The 18,004-nt window shown below is 43.0% G+C and overlaps 1 protein-coding gene across 4 annotated transcripts in view; it reads right to left on the bottom strand.

Annotated features, from left to right (window-relative positions):
• FBH1 (F-box DNA helicase 1) overlaps positions 1 to 18,004 on the bottom strand; it is a 47,062-nt gene that overhangs the window by 26,924 nt on the left and 2,134 nt on the right. For all 4 annotated transcript variants that reach the window (XM_073328899.1, XM_073328900.2, XM_073328901.2 and 1 more), the window contains exons 2-10: positions 16,819 to 16,983; positions 14,006 to 14,541; positions 12,713 to 12,843; positions 9,033 to 9,168; positions 8,520 to 8,710; positions 5,897 to 6,010; positions 3,935 to 4,029; positions 2,312 to 2,480; positions 454 to 682 (exon numbers count right to left, since the gene is read on the bottom strand). In XM_073328899.1, coding sequence (XP_073185000.1) covers positions 454 to 682; positions 2,312 to 2,480; positions 3,935 to 4,029; positions 5,897 to 6,010; positions 8,520 to 8,710; positions 9,033 to 9,168; positions 12,713 to 12,843; positions 14,006 to 14,541; positions 16,819 to 16,983 — 1,766 coding nt within the window. The remainder of the gene's footprint in view (positions 1 to 453; positions 683 to 2,311; positions 2,481 to 3,934; positions 4,030 to 5,896; positions 6,011 to 8,519; positions 8,711 to 9,032; positions 9,169 to 12,712; positions 12,844 to 14,005; positions 14,542 to 16,818; positions 16,984 to 18,004) is intronic.

Here is an 18,004-nt window from a genome sequence, read left to right as displayed (position 1 = left end):
AAGTCCTCCTTTTCTTTTTGAGGAAATGAACTGTATTCTTAAGCCAGAACTGGCCCTCTTAAATCTATCTAGTTATTTTTATACCACTGTCAACACTGTAGTACTGGAATGCCTTCCAAATATTAGCAGAAATACATGGGATCTCAAGTTTCTCTCTCTGTTCCTCATACGTATATTGAGTCTGGTCTAAACCCACTGGAAAAGTGTCCCAATGACTTCAAAAGACATTGGATCAGAGCTACGATGAGTTTCTTGTGTCATCTGCTTCTAGAGGATCACACACGGAGGACATATTCCTTTTCCATAGACCAACCCACGGGAAACAAGAAAAATGCATTTGATTGGTAATTTCCGACTGTTGAATCATAAGGACCACTGTATCACTGGAATCTGCTTCGATGCACATGTTCTACTCCTTCCCCGCTGGACTCTTGCCTCTCCATCAATACTCACTTGCTTCTCTTCTTCACAGACTAGGACCCTCGCTCCGTGCGTATTTTTGCACCATATGGGGGTGTGCTCCACCGATATGAATTCATCTGAAGAAGCAAAAAAACTTCCAAGCGTCTGAGTTACTGTCTTTGCTCTTACGAAGACAGATTGTCCCGCGCGGTGTTTGAGGATGAAGCTGATCGTGTAGGGTGACAGGTTGGAAAAATTTAGTTTGCCTTTTTCTTTATAGCTGTGCCACAGACAAAAAAACCCAACATATTATTAGTTTGCAAGAAAACTTATCAGAGAAGTGACGTAGCCTTTCCTTCTATTACTAATACTGAAAGGAGCAAAGAGGAGCTACCTAAGGTATTTATATGGCCCTCCCACACTACCACAGATCTGGGAACCTCACAATTCTTAATGTATCTACCCGCACTACAGCCCTATGACATAGGGAAGTTCTGTTATCCGCATTTTACAGATGGGGAAAACTGAGGCGCACAGAGAGGCTAAGTGACTTGCCCACAGTCACATAGGGAATTTAGCTCACGTCTCCGGAATCCCAGCCTAGCATCACCACCACTGGGCCATCCTATATGAATGAATTCAAAAACTACTGGTTGCAAACTGGTTTAAAGGTGACATGTAAGGGGTTGAAAATTGCATGCCAGCCCTTGTTTGCTTCTTCCTGATATCTAAGAAGTCCTGAAAGGCTATTTCAAAAGAAGGGCTCTTTTTCTTCCACACCTTTTACCTTAAAAATACCAGGGCTGTCAATTCTGGTCTTCCATGTTTTTCTGGAGGTCTTTATGGAGGACCTGGATATGTTGATTTGGCACCCACACAGCCCTTTAGCGAAGGAGTGGAAGATACTGAATTTTTATCAAAAGAGGTTTTCTTTCCAATTGTTTATTGAGGCCTTTGGGTTAAACAGGTTTTAACAAACAGCAAAAAGACTTTAAACAGTCTCAACAAAAGAAAAAATCCTCTCCCCACTCACGCCTTGTCTATATTCCAAGTTGCCCTCGTTTATCTTTAAACCAGTTTAAAACTGATTTAGTTAAACCTGTGCAAAACTGTGTGGGCTAAAGCTAACTCAATGTATGCCAGGTTTAAACAGCATTAAGAGTGTGTCCACACAGGACTTTGCATTGGTTTAACTAAATCAGTTTAAAATAGCGGTGTGATTTTAAACTGGCGCGACTTTTAATATAGACAAGGCATCAAAAGCCAATTCAGGAAAGCACATGTTTAATTTTGAGGATGTGGCCAAAGGGACATAAGGAAGTCTGATTATTGGTTTCTCTAGTGTTTTAATCCTACCAGCAATCCAGTCATTCATAGGCTCATCCAAGAAGAGACAGGAAAGACTATACACAAATTTCTAGCGTAAAAAAAACAAGGAAAAACAAAAAACAAAAAATCTCTCACAGGTCTTCTTTAAATCTCATAAGGGAGCAACGAAAGAGACATTTTTTTTTCCTTTTACCACCACAAAACAATGAAAAAGAAATAAAAAAAGTCATGCCCATAAACAGAAAGGCAATTCAAATAGGATGTTTTGCAAAATTCCCTGCAAGATGCCCACGGCCATTTCTTTTATTCACTCTTTTAAAATACCTTAAAGGTTTCTATGCCAATTAAGTGCCCTTCGAAGTGTGGCACTATCAAGGAGGCAGCAGTGCAAACTTCCCCCACGCACTGCCCTCTACTGATGTAGAAGAACCATCCGACAGCTCCGAGGCTGATGCATCCTTAGTTTCTCTGCTGACCACAGAGGTAAAGCGCTGGCTGGGGCCTACACACTGACATTCTGAACAGCACACTTTGCCCCACCCTGCTCTATGAACAGGAAAATGAGAAGATCGCTACTTACTTTTTGCCGACACTCGCGTACGCTAACGAATGGAAAGTCTTGCACATAACGTTAGGGGGGAAGACACTCTTTCCGTTCTCCACGATGGCCTTGTTAAATGCCACATACAGAAAGCTGAGATGGGGAAACTTCTCTGCATATTTGATCAAAGTCGAGGTCTTTCCCGTACCTGAAGAACAAAAGAAGGAAAGGTGTCCTTGTGTCAGAATCCTACTTGTATTCCCAGCACTTCTCGCCCATCAGACTCTTCATCACCCCTATATCATTAGCCTAGTCTGCACAATGTGGTTGAGATTTTCAAAGTCAACTAAAGCATTTAGCCAACCAACCTCCACTGCAATTAATGGGAGGTGCATGGCTAAGTCCCCTTTGGAAATCTCAACCTGTAGCCACAAGTGTTATGAACAGTTATAAAATCACGCAATACTTTTAAAACACTCCAGCCAACCTAACTGACATGAGAACATTCTGGGAAAATGAATTGCACCAGTTGTCTAGACAGGTGGCAAGCTGAGTTTACTGTCTTGTGTGGGTATGGTGGAACAGATGATACCCCACCAGCCAGTCAGGGGCTAAGGAACTCCTGTGGTCACTATCAGACCAAACTCACATGGCAAGTCAGGCTTGGAGGCAGGTGCTCAAAAGGGAGGACCTCATGCAGTTGAGGCGACACTCAGAAGCAAGTAGAGCCAAGGGCCCCAGACTGGGATCCGGTATCTTGCAAACGCTGCCTGCCTTGGCCCTCAAAGGAAGAAGACGGGCCAATCTGTTTTTCTGTTTTGAAGCCCTGCTCCGAGATTAAGCCCCAGCCTTTACTTGCACTGAAGAGCGGGAACCTCGACTGCCTGTGGGGCCTGACAGATTACTTCCCTCTCCTTTGCTCAAGAAAAAGGGCTATGGAACTATTTTCCTGTTGTTGGGACTGCTTTCTATCCCCCAAAAGGGGATGGATTCGCTAAAAGGCACAGCTGAAGGACTGTCCCCCAGACCCAGATCAGAGGTTCGCAGCTACTTAGAGAACTATGCATGATGCAAGCAAAGTGCCCACTCTCACCCCAAGGGGGCGACCTCAGGACGTAACATTTCACAATGTGTAATGTGTTCGTCACTCTCCCCCAGCCCTTTTCTATTATTTCTACCTGTTGCACCATATTATCCTGGTCTGTGTACTCTCCAGGACAGGGGCTGCCTTATTTACCTGTTTCTATAGTGCCTAGCACCAGGGAGCCCTAATCCAAAGCTGCCACTACCGCAATACTGCTACTAAGAGTGAGGTCAAAAATTTATTTCCTTTTAAAATTTACTGCACTTAATTTCTTTTTTGTGTTATTACAAGACACCTTCTTTTACTCCACTTGTATGAGGAGCGAGAGTTGTGTACGAGTATTCTAAAAAGCTGCTTATTTCCTGCCTACATGGTTATATAGGTATTTGATTTCTACACAAAAATCTACCTCTTGATTCATTTTTGTTAGCTGTAAGCAGTGTTTGCCATGTGTACCTCCTCAGCTCCAATAAAGGAAAAAACACATCAGAACTGGAGTTTGCTTAATTGTCTAATAAGCCAATTTCTTTTTTTGGATAAAGCGTCCCTGCAGCTTGTTTCGCAGTCAGCTTTCTTACCTGCAAATGCCATAATTTTCACTACTTGACCAGGCAAGATTGTGTGGTTTAGGATCCTTTGCTGTTCATGGGTTAGTTTTATGTCAAGTTTATTACTAAGAAATAAAATAAGAACAAAACAATTATTTTTCTGTGTTAAAATACACAACCGACGAGGAACTTATAGCAACGACATGCCTGAGCATGGAATTACAACACCCTCCTACTGGAGAGGCTGGACTGGGGAGAGACAAGGGGCAGTCAAGTCAGACAGGAAAAGGCTACAGCCATATAAAGCCAGAGATAACAAGGGCCAGAAGGAGGGTTGTAGCAGTGGGGACCATGTAGAATGGGAAGATATTGGAGAGAAAAAAAGCAACATGACTGCAGATGGGAGAAAGAACGGGTGTGACCTTGCATAAGGTCACTTGGGAGCCTTTAAACCTAAGTCATTCAGGTGCTAAGTCCCATTTCCAGAAATGACTTCAGCTCCTAAATCTCACTGAAAAAATTCAGTGGGACTTAGTCTTCTGAGTCGCGTCTGAAAATAGAACTTGGGCTCTTTTCAACATTTGACCTTTAAGTAGTGTGACCAGATGTCCCGTTTTTAAAGGGACAGTCCGTTTTTTGGAATTTTTTCTTATATAGGCGCCTATTACCCGCCACTCCCTGTCCCATTTTTTCACAGTTGCTATCTGGTCACCCTACCTTTAACCTCTCTGTGCTTCATCTCAGTTCCCCAGCTGTAGCATGGGGGATCGTTATCCTTTATCTCACAGAGGAGCTGTGAGGTTTAATTAACATTTATAAAGCAATTCAGTATTTCAGTGTTGTTTTTATAAATAAAAATATAATTAATTGTAATAAACCTACAGAGCAAACTACCTTTTTCCAGAAAGTTGGCGTGAGATACCAAGAGAAAATTCCTCCATCTAGGAATATCCTCCTGATTCTGCCAAAGCCCTTTGTTAACAAATGACTATTCTCAGAAAACTCCCTTTCTACTGACTACAACTGTGAAAGAACCATAGTTAAATTAAGATTTCTGGGTGAGGGACTGGAACTAAGGGCTGGGAAACAAAAGGGTCGAATCCCACATGTTCAAAGTATCTAAGGAATTCCCATCACCTCACCTGTGAGGTAGGGCAGTGCCACTATCCCCATTTTACAGATGAGGAACTGAGGAACAGAGAGGCTAAGTGGCTTGCCCAGGGTCACAAAGGATGTTTGTGGCAGAACAGGAATTGAATCTGAATTTCAAAAGGCCCAGGCTAGCGCTCTAACCACTGGACAATCTCTCCTTCAAGTAGCAAGCTTTCAGCAACTTGTATCAATACAGATGACAGGATGGAGTTTGTGTGGACAAGAGATATGCCAGCAAACGTCTGATGGCTGGTTTGCCTCACTGCCTCTCTTGAATAAGCAGGCAATGATAATAAGCATGCATTTATTAAAATTATTTCCTTTGTGGTAGCAACATGGGGGGTTAAGGCCCCATTGTGCTAGGCGCCACACACACAAAACAAACAAGCTTTTCTAAAAGGGACCATCAAGCTTAAATTTGACCAGCCACACTCCCTTCATCCCCCAAAACATCCCCATGGACAGGGAGGGGGCAGGAGTCTTCCCTAGGAACTTGGAGTGATAACAGTCATTTTAGCCAGCAGTAGTCACGTTATAGGCAGATAACTGTGTTTAACAGATGCTTCTTACCAACTGCGGTCATTGTAATGAGTAAAAACCCCTCATTTTAGTAAGAAAATAAAATACGTTGAATTTTTATAGCTTATGGGTCTGATTCTGCTTTCCCTCTGTGGCAGAGTAATGACACTCCAATGAGACAAAGAAGCTACTCGGACGGATGCCAGTGAGAATGAGACTCTGTAAACTAGCCCTTTCTGAGAAGTGTTTGCTCAGTCTCCAGGACTTTACAGGGATCTGTGTATTTGGCCCTCCCATTTAGATTAAATACATGAGCAGTACCTGGGCCAACCGCTTCTTCCACAGTCTGAACTGGGTGTTTCCAGCTTTGTTGTCTTAGTAACAGGGCAAGAGTTCTCCATCAAATACAAGCAGTAGAAAATACTGTAGTGAAACCTAACAGAAAACATAAAGACAGATAACAAATCTAATGTAAGAGGATCTTTAACAATGCTCAACTAAACGTCAGTTACCTCCCTCTGCCCCCACAAAAGACCCCAGAAGCCGTTTATGCTGCCCATAAAGCAATATTTGGAGAGCTCACTAGCTGACTTATCCAATAAGGTGCCAGACTGGACCAAAGGACTTCAAATTCGTTTCTGAGATGAGTAAAACTGCATGTGGAAAGATAACATAGTGCCCCCGGCAATAAAGAGCTGAAGGTGCTGAGGAAAACAGCCAATCAAGATCCTTCCTGTTTCAGTGGACGGATCAGAGATTTCCCATCACTATAGAAGTGTCCTAAGTGGGCAGCATTTGGGATATTAGCGTACCCAAGATTTTCATCAGATGTGTAGACAGCCATTGCTTACACAAATAGAAAAACAAGACAGGCCACAAACATTCAATGAGTCTAAACAGGGATACAACATCATCATTTAAAGTGCTGTTATAGTCTGAAAAGTGACTGTAAAAGTGGCATGGAGGCGCTCCTTATTTACTGCCTCTCATGGACCCAAGAGCAAGTTGGCCCACCTTGTAAAAAGATTATCTTTATAACCATCCACTCCACAAACATAACCGAGGATCGGAGAATCAAGCTGGGTCCTTTCCTTCTCATGCGTCAACACCTGTAATAAATATTTTGCAACTGAAACCTAATCAATCACCCTGTTGCTGATATCGGATTTATAAGAGAATCCAGATCACTCGGAATAATAATCACAGATAGCATTTTACATTATGTCTACACAGTGCTTTGATTAACAAATTAATCCTCGTGAAACCCGCAGAAGTGCATTAGAAAATGCAAAAAGAACAGGAATACTTGTGGCACCTTAGAGACTAACAAATTTATTTGAGTATAAGCTTTCATGAGCTACAGCTCACTTCATCGGATGCATGCAGCGGAAAATACAGTAGGTGGATTTTATATACACAGAGAACATGAAACAATGGGTGTTACAATACACACTGTAACAAGAGTGATCAGGTAAGGTGAGCTATTACCAGCAGGAGAGAAAAAAAACCTTTTGTAGTGATAATCAAGGTGGGCCATTTCCAGCAGTTGACAAGAACGTGTGAGGAACAGTAGGCTGGAGAGGTTTTAGTTGGGGGCATCATCAAGGATCTACAACCTATCCTGAAGGACAACCCATCACTCTCACAGATCTTGGGAGACAGGCCAGTCCTTGCTTACCCACAGCCCCCCAACCTGAAGCAAATACTCTCCAGCAACCACACAACAAAAACACTAACCTAGGAACCTATCCTTGCGACAAAGTCCATTGCCAACTGTGTCCACATATCTATTCAGGGGACACCATCATAGGACCTAATCACATCAGTCACACTATCAGAGGCTCGTTCACCTGCACATCTACCAATGTGATATATTCCATCACGTGCCAGCAATGCCCCTCTGCCATGTACGTTGGTCATACTGGACAGTCTCTACGTAAAAGAATAAATGGACACAAATCAGACGTCAAGAATTATAACATTCAAAAACCAGTCGGAGAACACTTCAATCTCTCTGGTCACTCGATTACAGACCTAAAAGTCACAATATTACAACAAAAAAACCCTTCAAAAGCAGAGTCTAACGAGAGACTGCTGAACTGGAATTAATTTGCAAACTGGACACCATTAAATTAGGCTTGAATAAAGATTGAGAGTGGATGGGTCATGACACAAAGTAAAACTATTTCCCCGTGGTTCCCCTCCCCCCCCCCCCATTGTTCCTCACACGTTCTTGTCAACTGCTGGAAATGGCCCATCTTGATTATCACTACAAAAGGTTTTTTTTCTCTCCTGCTGGTAATAGCTCACCTTACCTGATCACTCTCGCTATAGTGTGTATGGTAACACCCACTGTTTCATGTTCTCTGTGTATATAGAATCGTCCTACTTTTTTTTCCACTGCATGCATCCAATGAAGTGGGCTCTGGCCCACGAAAGCTTATACTCAAATAAATTTGTTAGTCTCTAAGGTGCCACAAGGACTCCTGTTCTTTTTGCGGATACAGACTAACATGGCTGCTACTCTGAAACCTGTCATTAGAAAATGCAGGTAGAGATGTGAAGTGACTTGCCCGAGGCTACACGGTGAGTCAATGATAGCTGATTGAAACTCATAACTTCCCTTAGAAACTCACTACTTCTCATAGCTGGGTTAACTCTGTTGTGCTAACAGGAGTAGAAACAACAACTTGCTTTCACAACTGGGACAAGCAATGAAGACTCCAAATACACATAGGTGGTTGATCTGCTGTGTATGGAAGTATTTGTTGTATACAGTCACTTTTCTGAAAATAACAGCACTTAAAAACCACCCTGAACTATTAATATACTGGACTCTTAGCTGCTGTGAACTAAGTTCAATGGAGCAAGGATGTGCTCACAATAAATAAGCATTCCAGCTGCAGATTTTTATTTTAAGATATGAGAATCTCCCCCTCCTCACCTGTTACTTATATTGATGCCCTTCTCCCTCATTGCATTCAGCAGTGTGGCCATACAGTACAATGTCTCAGTGATGTCCAGAACTGAAAGGGTAGAGCTGGGTCTCCTAAGACACGCCATCAGCTTCTGGATGTCACGAACGCCATCAGAGAAGAGCACAATAGCTGCTATCACAGCCCACACGTTCACAGCCTAGAGAGGGTGATGGCAAAAAGAAGAATGGAGAGAACCAAGAGGACTACAGAGTTTGTCTACTCAGGGCATTGGGGTCGGCGAGAGTGAGAGAGAGGCTGGCATTGTGAAAAGATCCCTGTGAGTATTAATAGCATCAGTAACAAATTTCCTCAGCCAATCCCCTTCCTCCCTGCGACTATTTAACATTTCCTATTTACACTAACAATTTATCACAGGCAAATGCTTTTCTTTAGGAAAACCCTTTATGCCCATTGCTCCAGATATGACCCACAAAGTAAAATGTAAGACCAAAAAACCCATCAAGGAATGTTTAACCTACCCCCGCAGTGCCCGCTAAATCAGGCAGTCTCTGAATGATGCATATCTCTGCCTTGGTAAAGAGATGGTGCTGCTTCAAGCACCTGAGAACTGCATCAGGGTCCATTCTCCGGTCAGCGTTGGAGGCGGCCATATACCTGTGCAGAAAGTGCCCAAAGTCAAGGAATGAAAGTTAGGTCATCTGCAGTACCATTAAGCCTGCCCTCCGGTATGCATGTAGCCAGATGGGCTTGATCCTGCCAGGCGTTGAGCACTCTGGCTCCGATCCAGAAAGGCACCTAAGCATGTGACCAGTTCCTAATCTCACTGACTTCCAGGGATTAAAAGTTAAGTGAAGCACGTGCTTAAGTACTTTGCTGGATGAGGGCCCTGGATTGTAAACTCTTCAAGGCAGGGATCATGTCTTCGTGCATGTGTAAACAGCACGTAGCATACTGTGGGTGCTACAGGAGTATAAATGATAATGCATACGGCAAGGAGATGAGAGGGGACTGCAAGGATCACAGCTATTACTGCTAGTAATGAGGAAGGCCTGTGGAAATCCAGTGTGCACTGGTCAGAGAAAAGATATACTTTTTTTACGCATTGGGTTTTCCAATCTCTCACATCTTAAAAAAAATCGGACTACTTTTGATCCCATTTGCCTCTCCAACTTCCATCTCATCTTCCTTCTCCCTTTCATATCTAACCTTACTGAATACACAGTTTGCAATCACAGTCTGGAGTCTCCTCTACCCTCTCCAATCTGGCTTCAGGCCCAGGTGCTCCACGGAAACCACTTGCCAAAGTCTCTTAAGACCTCTTCCTAGACAAACCTCAAAACCAGTACTTCAGCCTCAGCCTCTCTGCTTGTCAGCTGCTTTGGATACCATTGACCATGCTCTTCATCTTGCAATCATGTCTTCCCTTGACTTCCGTGACTGTCCTCTCCTGGTTCTCTTCCTTCTCCTCCAATTGTTCCTTCAGTGTGTCCTTCAGAGGATTCTCCTCATCTTATCTCCAACTTCCTGTGGATGTTCCACAGCAGTCTGTCTCTCCCTACACTTTATTTCTGGGTAATCTCATCCACAAATGCAAATTCAGACACCATCTCTATACTGATGACTCTCCGATCTACCTCTCCACTCCAGTCCTGCCTCCTTTTGTCCACATTAAAACCGTGGCCTCTCTCTTTGACATCTCCTTGTGGATGTCTAGACATCAGCTAAAGCTCAGCACAGCTAAAACAGAGCTTTTACTCTTCCTACCACTCCCTTCCTGGTACCTCTTTTCTCAATCACTAGGGACAACACAGAGTGGATAAAAATTGATGATTTATTAAAAAACAATTTAAAAAGTCAGATTTATTTATTTAAATTAAACACTGGTTGGTTTGTTTTTTAAATTAAAAAATGTAAAATTAAATTTGAAATTGACAACCTATTTAAGGCCTACATTTATTATAATCTATTAAAATCATTTAAAATAAATACAAAATATAATATTAAGCAGAAAATGTTCACTGCCAAGTGTTAAAGTCAAACCACTGAACTGGTGGAAGTCATCAGCCAAGCACCTGGAACCAGAGTTTGTTGAAATGCTAAACCAGCAGTAGCCTCTTCTACAGGTGCAAAGAGAGAATATTTTCTTCGTATCTGTTTATTCAACTAGTGCAGTTCACTGACTGGTTGATTCAAAGTTAAGAAACCAGTGGGTGTTAAAAAAGCAGGAAAGCTTGTTTTCCTCTTCCAACCTATTAATGAGAAGTGTGTGTGAGAGGATGAGATCTACTAGTTTCAAAATCTTGAAGGACATGGTGACCAGAAACAATCAATTCAATTAGCTAATTACAGTTCATACTTCCTTTGTTGAATAAATCAGTTAGTTTTAAATGCAAAACATGTTTTGATGGACTTTTTTCTTATGTACCCAGAACATTTAAAGGTTAAAAAATTAAATTGCTGTTTTAATTGAATTTGGGTTTCCATCCAGCGAGAGATGCAAATCAAAAGTAAAATATTAATCTAATAAATAAGAGATGCATCATTCACCATTTACTAACATAATAAAAAATTTAAAATTAAGAATGAATATATATTAAGGTAAGCTATGTAATTGTTTAAATAAATGTGTATAAGATATAGTGTATCAAGACTAGCAAAAAAAAGCACCAAATTTAGTGTGAAGGCTATATTTAGTTGCCAATCAACATGTTTTAATGGTTACCATTTGTTAACTAAGTATTGGGCGCTTAATAATTTTAACTCTTAGGATTCTGGACTAGCCCTAAATAGTAACATCCAATTGGTTGGCATGTCTGTCCAGTTGGCTATTTAGTGGTTTAATGATTATCAGCCAAGGAAAATAAAGTACAAATGCAAAACAGGGTTAAAATCGATTTAAAAATCAGTGTGTGCTGCTTGCTGGTTTAAATCATGATGAAAACTGGGGACTTAAATCGTTCTGATTTAAAATCAGCCCTCGCTGGTGCAACACCACCATTGTGCCTATCACCCAGACCTGTCTCTAGATCCTCAGACCCAGGCTGTATTTAATTCTTACAAACTCTTTCGGGATAACATCTCTTACGCACGGCCTTATACATCCACACAGCTCAAATTCTCAGCCAGGCTCTCTTTATCTCACGTCTCAATTACTGCAACATCCTCCCCTCTGGCCTTGACAAATGCCGTCTTGCTCTGCTCACACCCATTCAGAATGGTGCCGCAAAGATCATTTTCTTAGTTAGTTGCTTTGACCACATCGTCCCGCTCTTTGCGGTCCTTCACAGGCTCCCCCTTCTCGATGGCATCAAGCACAAGCAATCAGTCTTCGCTTTCAAGGGCCCTCATGACCTATCCCCCACCCTACGTATCATCTCTCATTTGCTATCTAGATGTGACTTTCACCTCCGATCGGCCTTGTTGCCAGCCTCCATTGCCCACTTGTTAATATTTTCCCATGTTGCTCCTCACACTTGGGAGGATCTCCCAGCAAACACCTGCAAAGCGAACACATTATCTTCCTTAAAACTCTCCTTTGCCACGTTGCATACAAAACACTTGACAATGGTTCGGTCCCTGGTGTGCTGAGGCCACTACCTACCATGCTGAGCTACCCTGTCTCATTGTTTCCTTGGCTTCGCCGTCTGTCTGTATCCATCTGTTATCTCATACTTAGATTGCAAGCTCTTTGGGGCAGGAACTGTCTTTTTGTTCTGCGTTTGTATAGCGCCCAGCACAATGGGGTTCTGGGCCGTGACTAGGGTTCCTATGCACTACTGTAATACACATAATAAATAATAGTAGCCAGAAAATGGAATGATTTGGAAATTTAGAGCATCACCTCTAGGTTATATTTTTATGGCATAAATACTTGAGCGGTTAAGGCATCTGATTAAGGGAAAATGGAAACAGGAGATTTTTGGGTGGAGTGGGGAGAGCGAAGATGGCATTTTTTGCCTAGCCCAGAAGGTCCATTGATCAGTTTTACTTCTCATAACTAATTCCTCCTCTCCCCTGCACACCCCAATCATGTGAAGCAAGATGTGTGAGAGGAAGTTAATCACCTTTCTTGGCAAAGCACAGCATAAAATGGAGGCAAACCTACAGCAACAGACTGGAAACAGGGCAAAGCACTGCGGGGCTGCTTCCCCCATCTGCTGACGTACAGCTGTAAAATCACACGATGAAACAGACTCACCTTATAAACCCCAGCATGCACTGATCCTGCTCTTGGGTTATACCGTAACGATCCAGAATCCATTCAACTGTGAGCAGAGCCTGGGCCTCCTTCATGAGGTACTGACGGTACAGCTTTTTCCACAGGATAAACTAAAATGCAAATCAATGTCCCTATCTGAACAGCACCTTTCAACCCAAAACACTTTATAAATAGGCTTCTTCTGACAAGCACCAAGAAGCAGCATTGCTCCTGGGGGAGACATGTAATTTCAGTATAGCAAAACCCAACAGCTCGATAAAAAACAAGCAAGTGGCTCATGATGGGGCAAAAAGAAGATGGAGAAAAAGGAGGGATGGAGGAGGAAAGAGTGAAAATTCTTGCTCCTTGTAGTCTAAGGACTTGTCTACAAAAGGCTTGTTTCTCTAGAATTTCTCACTATAGGTACCCCTGGCTTAACCACCCAATGCTGGCAAGGTACCATCGGCCATCAGCATTTTTAACACGGTCACTCAGACCTACTTTGAATAGGATTAGAAAACATAGTGCTTCTGACATCCTGTGGCTCTCTGGAGCCTGTCCCCACGAGCCCTCCCACCTACCCCTTTGGGACTGTCTTGGTAGACACTGCTAAGGGCTCATCATCTTTTACGGTCTCCAAATCTAAAACAACTCCCAACAAGTTCATCATTATTTATTATTTGTACTGTGCATAGGAGCCGCAGTCATGGATCAGGGCACCAGTGTGCTTGATGCTATACAAACAAAGAACTAGAAGATGGTCCCCTGTCTCCAAAAACAAACGGCCGACCTGTAAGCGAGGACAGGTGGATGCAGGCAGATGGGGTGGTTCCTAGTAACAGTGAGACAATACTGCTCAGCAAGATAGACAGTGGTCACAGTGCATGAGCTAACAACAGAGAATTTTTTGTAGGGATCACTGCAGAGGGCAGTGGGATGGCCTTGCAGACATTTACAGGCAGCTCCTCCAAAGTAGGTGGAACCCACATAAGAGAAAGCACAAAGGTAATGGTTCAAAAATGTAACTGGTGGCCGATGAAGGTGGGGGAGGAGTGTCACCTCCTAGCAGACACTCGGCACCTCACAGACAAGACTTCACAAAAGAGCGAAGTAAGGGAGGTTATGGTGATTACTGATGGGACAGATAAGTGGAAGAAGTGGATTCAAAGGAAGAAAGAGAGAGGTCACTTAGCTAAGCAGACCAGGGCAAATGTTCCTGGTGCATAAGCAGGAATGTGACATGATATAGGCAGCAAAAGAATCTGAATTAAATCAGTAAGACAACACCCTCACCAATGGATCACTGACAATCTCTCTCCAGCGATGACACACCAAGCTCAGGTTCAGATAGAGATCAGTCACAGGGAGGAAAGAAAAAATAATTCTCAGGACTTCATTGGGCAGCTGGTCAATGTGTCCTTGGGGTTCTTTACCGCATGAAGTCCCTAGAAGCCCAAAATATGAATCAGGAATTGGATCAATTTCTATGACATCAGGGTCTTGTCTGATTTCTGTGTGTCCTGGAGAATACTTGAGGGAACTGTCCATCGTGGGCTTTTTATCAGTCCCACCACATTTACTGTATTCTGTATAATTACTGCCAGCTCCTTCTGAGCAGAGAGGCCGTTTTCTAGAGGCCGCAAGACCCCCGGAAGCTGGTTTAGCATCCCCATCATATCCAAGCAGGGCACAGTAATCCTCCAACCCATCGTCCATGAAGGAGTCCAACGACTCTTCCTTAACTTCATTGCTTTTTGCCACTTTGTTACTGGTAGTTTGCGTCTGAATGACTTTGAAGTAATCAGTGATGCTCCTCTGATGATCCTGTCCTATAGCCAAGACAAGAAGAAAGAACACAAGCAAAATGTGTTTCTCTGTGTGTGTCCAATGCCTGAAAGCCTCTAGGAGACTTTAAAACAAAAGGGCAAAATGCTAACACCTCACTGCTCCCCTCCTCATGATCTTTACACACAAATAAATACATAGAAAGAAAGCTGTAATTTCTACTTCACATTAATTATTTCCTCTGAACGGACAAACACGGTGACAAAGGAAGGAAGCAGAGAGATAGGAGGATAAATAAAACCTCTGAGATCAGCATAAAGCTCTTCCTGCTACAGTTTACTTTTCAGAATCCAGTAAACATGAAAACAAGTTGAAACAACAGTGAAGCCGCAAACTGTTTCAAGCTTAATGTGAAAATCGCAGCTTAAACCCCTAAATCAACATTACTCAAATGCAGCCACCGGAGGATTTTTTTTGCAGCCACAACAGCCTACTAGGCAGAGACTGGGGGGACAAAGCGGCAGTCCCACCCTGCAGCACCCAGCTTTTGCTCCTGGATGTGCTCCCTTGGCGTTTGCTGGCACCGCCAGCAGGGTTCAGTGCCCTGCAGCCTCCTTAGGGGCTCCAGGCAGCGCCTCTGGAGACACATGGCGCTGGTGTGCACAGCACCAGAGGAACCTGGGGCTCCGCCAGCGGCTGATGAGTTCCTGACCTTCCTTCTCAGGGGTGACGGGGATCGGGCTTCAACCCCGGGGCTCCCACTTCAGGCTTCAGCCCGAGGCGGCAGGGCTCCGGCTTGGAAAAATTGTCAGAGCAGCCACCAGCAAGAGTTGGTAGCCACACTCTGAGGCCACCAAAAAACTTGTTGCGAGAACCCTGACCCTAAATGGAACAGGCCTTAAATACTTATTGAAATTTTAAGAAAAGAGATCAACATTTTTTTAAAGTAATAAAGCTAATTTATTACCAGCCACCCATTGATTTGACCGCAAAAAGATTGTAGCACAGAAGTGAAACTGAAAGTCTACGATGAACTCTACTCTCAGCAGCCTGTCCTTTCACTAATACAGCAACCCACACTAGCCAAACCCCTGGAGATGCACTTCACCTAAGCAATCATATTATTGGTTTGGATATTAACGCGTACCTATGCCGACATTAAACATCATTACTGGTCCATACAAGTTTCATGCTCTTCCTAGTCTGCAACTCACAGCCATTATTTTGTGCTTCCTAATGTTTAACCAAGAGGCAGTGCTGGAAAAACAAGTGGGGCCAAGATTTTCAAAAGCAATTAGTGATTTTGAAAGCCCAAGTTGGCATGCCTTAAAGGGCCTGAGCTGAGCACCCAAAAAGTAAAGCATCCAAAAATTACTAATTTTCAAAAATGACTTGGCGGAAGACACGTATTCAGAGTCTACAATGGAAATGAAACATGATCCAGCAGTGAAGGCATAGAACAGAGAATCAGGAGCCCTGAGTTCTAGTCCTGACTCAGCCACAGACTCTCTCTTTGACGCTGAGCAAGTCAATTCACCTCAGTTCCCCCGAGGAAAATTTCCAAAAATGTTTAAGTGACTTAGGAATCTAAGTGTCACTTTCAAACACAACTTAGCCACTACTCAGGCTCCCAAGCACCTAAATAACTTTTGAAAATGAGACTTGGGCGCTTTTGAAAATTGTACCCCATGTATGGAAAATGGGTATCATAATAGTTCCCTGCCTCACAGAGAGGTTGTGAGGATTTGTTAGTTAATGCTGTGAAGTGCACGGAGATCCCTGAATGGAAGGTGCTATAGAACATTAGACAACCAACACTTAGAGAACTAACTAAATGAGAATGCATATTAAATAATGAATATCCAAGAGTATCTCCATAACTGCAGATGCTGCACTGTATCTCAATTAGGGCTGCCATTTGCAGCAAGCAGGCTGGTCTAATGAGGCTGGTGAGTGCAGCTCAGCTTTTCAAAGCAAGAGAAAGGCAGAAGACATTTGGAGTTGGTGTAAACCAAGACTTAACCCAGCCCGGGTGTGGGACTTGCCCTCCTTGGGAGGAGAAGGGACTCATGACTCTAAAGGTAGCTCTCTCCTAAGTTGCTCTCCATTGCTTAGTTAGGCCGCTGCTTAAGTACAGTTATACCAAAGGGTGATTACAGTATGGATCAATCAACTTCTTTCATTGTGGACACTCAATTAGACCTCCTCCACTGCTCTTCCATCAGTAACTGCTCACAGTAATTGGGGTTAAATTCCACTGTTGCACAGAGTCAATATTAACAGTACACTCTCAGCTCTTAACCTGTTTGGAAACACTGTACCTTCTTGTTGTCTCTTGGTCCTGTATGTAGGGTAGAGGCCCCTGTTTAGATCTCCGCTTGCCTGTCTTTGACTGAAAGGCTGTGTCAGGGAAGACGAGCCTTCTCTGCTCTGGCTGAAGGCTTCACAGTCACTGGCTGTAAGGTGCTTTCGTTTAAATGGTCTCACTGTCACCAACACGAAAAGAAAATTGCATGGCTGTTAATTTAATTAAGTTTATGTTTATTTTCAAGTGACAAAGGCTGTGCCTTTGGTAGACTTCGACAATCAGTTCATTAGGGATCAGTTATTTTATAAAAGCCCCATGGGATGATCCCCACATCTTAGCCAATGTACTCTCTTTCAGTAGCTTATGCAGAAATTTATACAGAGCTTTGAAGATATACTGTACAGTAAAATACATCATCATCAAGACACTTTGCAATGTTCAAAGCTATGTGGTAATTATAAAGTTTACACAATAACTTCACTCCTGGTGTCTCATTCATCACTGTACAGGACTTTGGGATATCCTCCGGTATGAAATGGCTACGCCACTGCTATAGCGACAGAAGGAGTTTTGCCAACGCTGTAGTAAATCTGCCCCCTGGATCAACAGAAGAATTCTTCCATTGACTTCGCGGCATCCACATCTGGGCTTAGGTTCACTCCATTTCTCAGGGCTGTGAATTTTCCACACCTCTGAGCAACATACCTAGGTCAACCTAAGTTTACAGTGTAGACCAGGCCTAAGTCTAGGGATCTGGTTACAACAGAAAAAAACCTGTAATGCAGATGAGCCTTCAAGCCTTTTGCACAAGTGGGCTAAAGCTTTGGATATGTCCAGGACATTAGGCCTGTTAAACTTCTATCTAGACTCAAAATTGCAAACTGTTAACTGGGCCCCTCACTCAGATATATTTGCAGTGTAGCTCTTACCCTTACCGTTGGCAGTAAACTAGAAAACCTTGTGAGCAATTTTAAAATGTTGGACTGTAAATAGAAATTCACAAGAACACATCTATTTCGATAACAGTGACTGGCAAGGATAGATGACCTAACTTCCAGTCACAGAATTATGAGTTAAAATCTAAAATGACCATGTGCAATAGTGCTTCCAGCTGCAGTAAAAGCATCCAAGCCACACGGCTCACTTGGCTTCAGTTTTTAGTTCTTTTTTATATCACACAGTAGAGAATGAGATCCCAT

Source organism: Lepidochelys kempii, chromosome 1 (assembly GCF_965140285.1).
Source record: "Lepidochelys kempii isolate rLepKem1 chromosome 1, rLepKem1.hap1, whole genome shotgun sequence".
NCBI classification, from domain to species: Eukaryota; Metazoa; Chordata; order Testudines; family Cheloniidae; genus Lepidochelys; species Lepidochelys kempii.
This window is presented reverse-complemented; position numbering and strand designations above follow the sequence as displayed.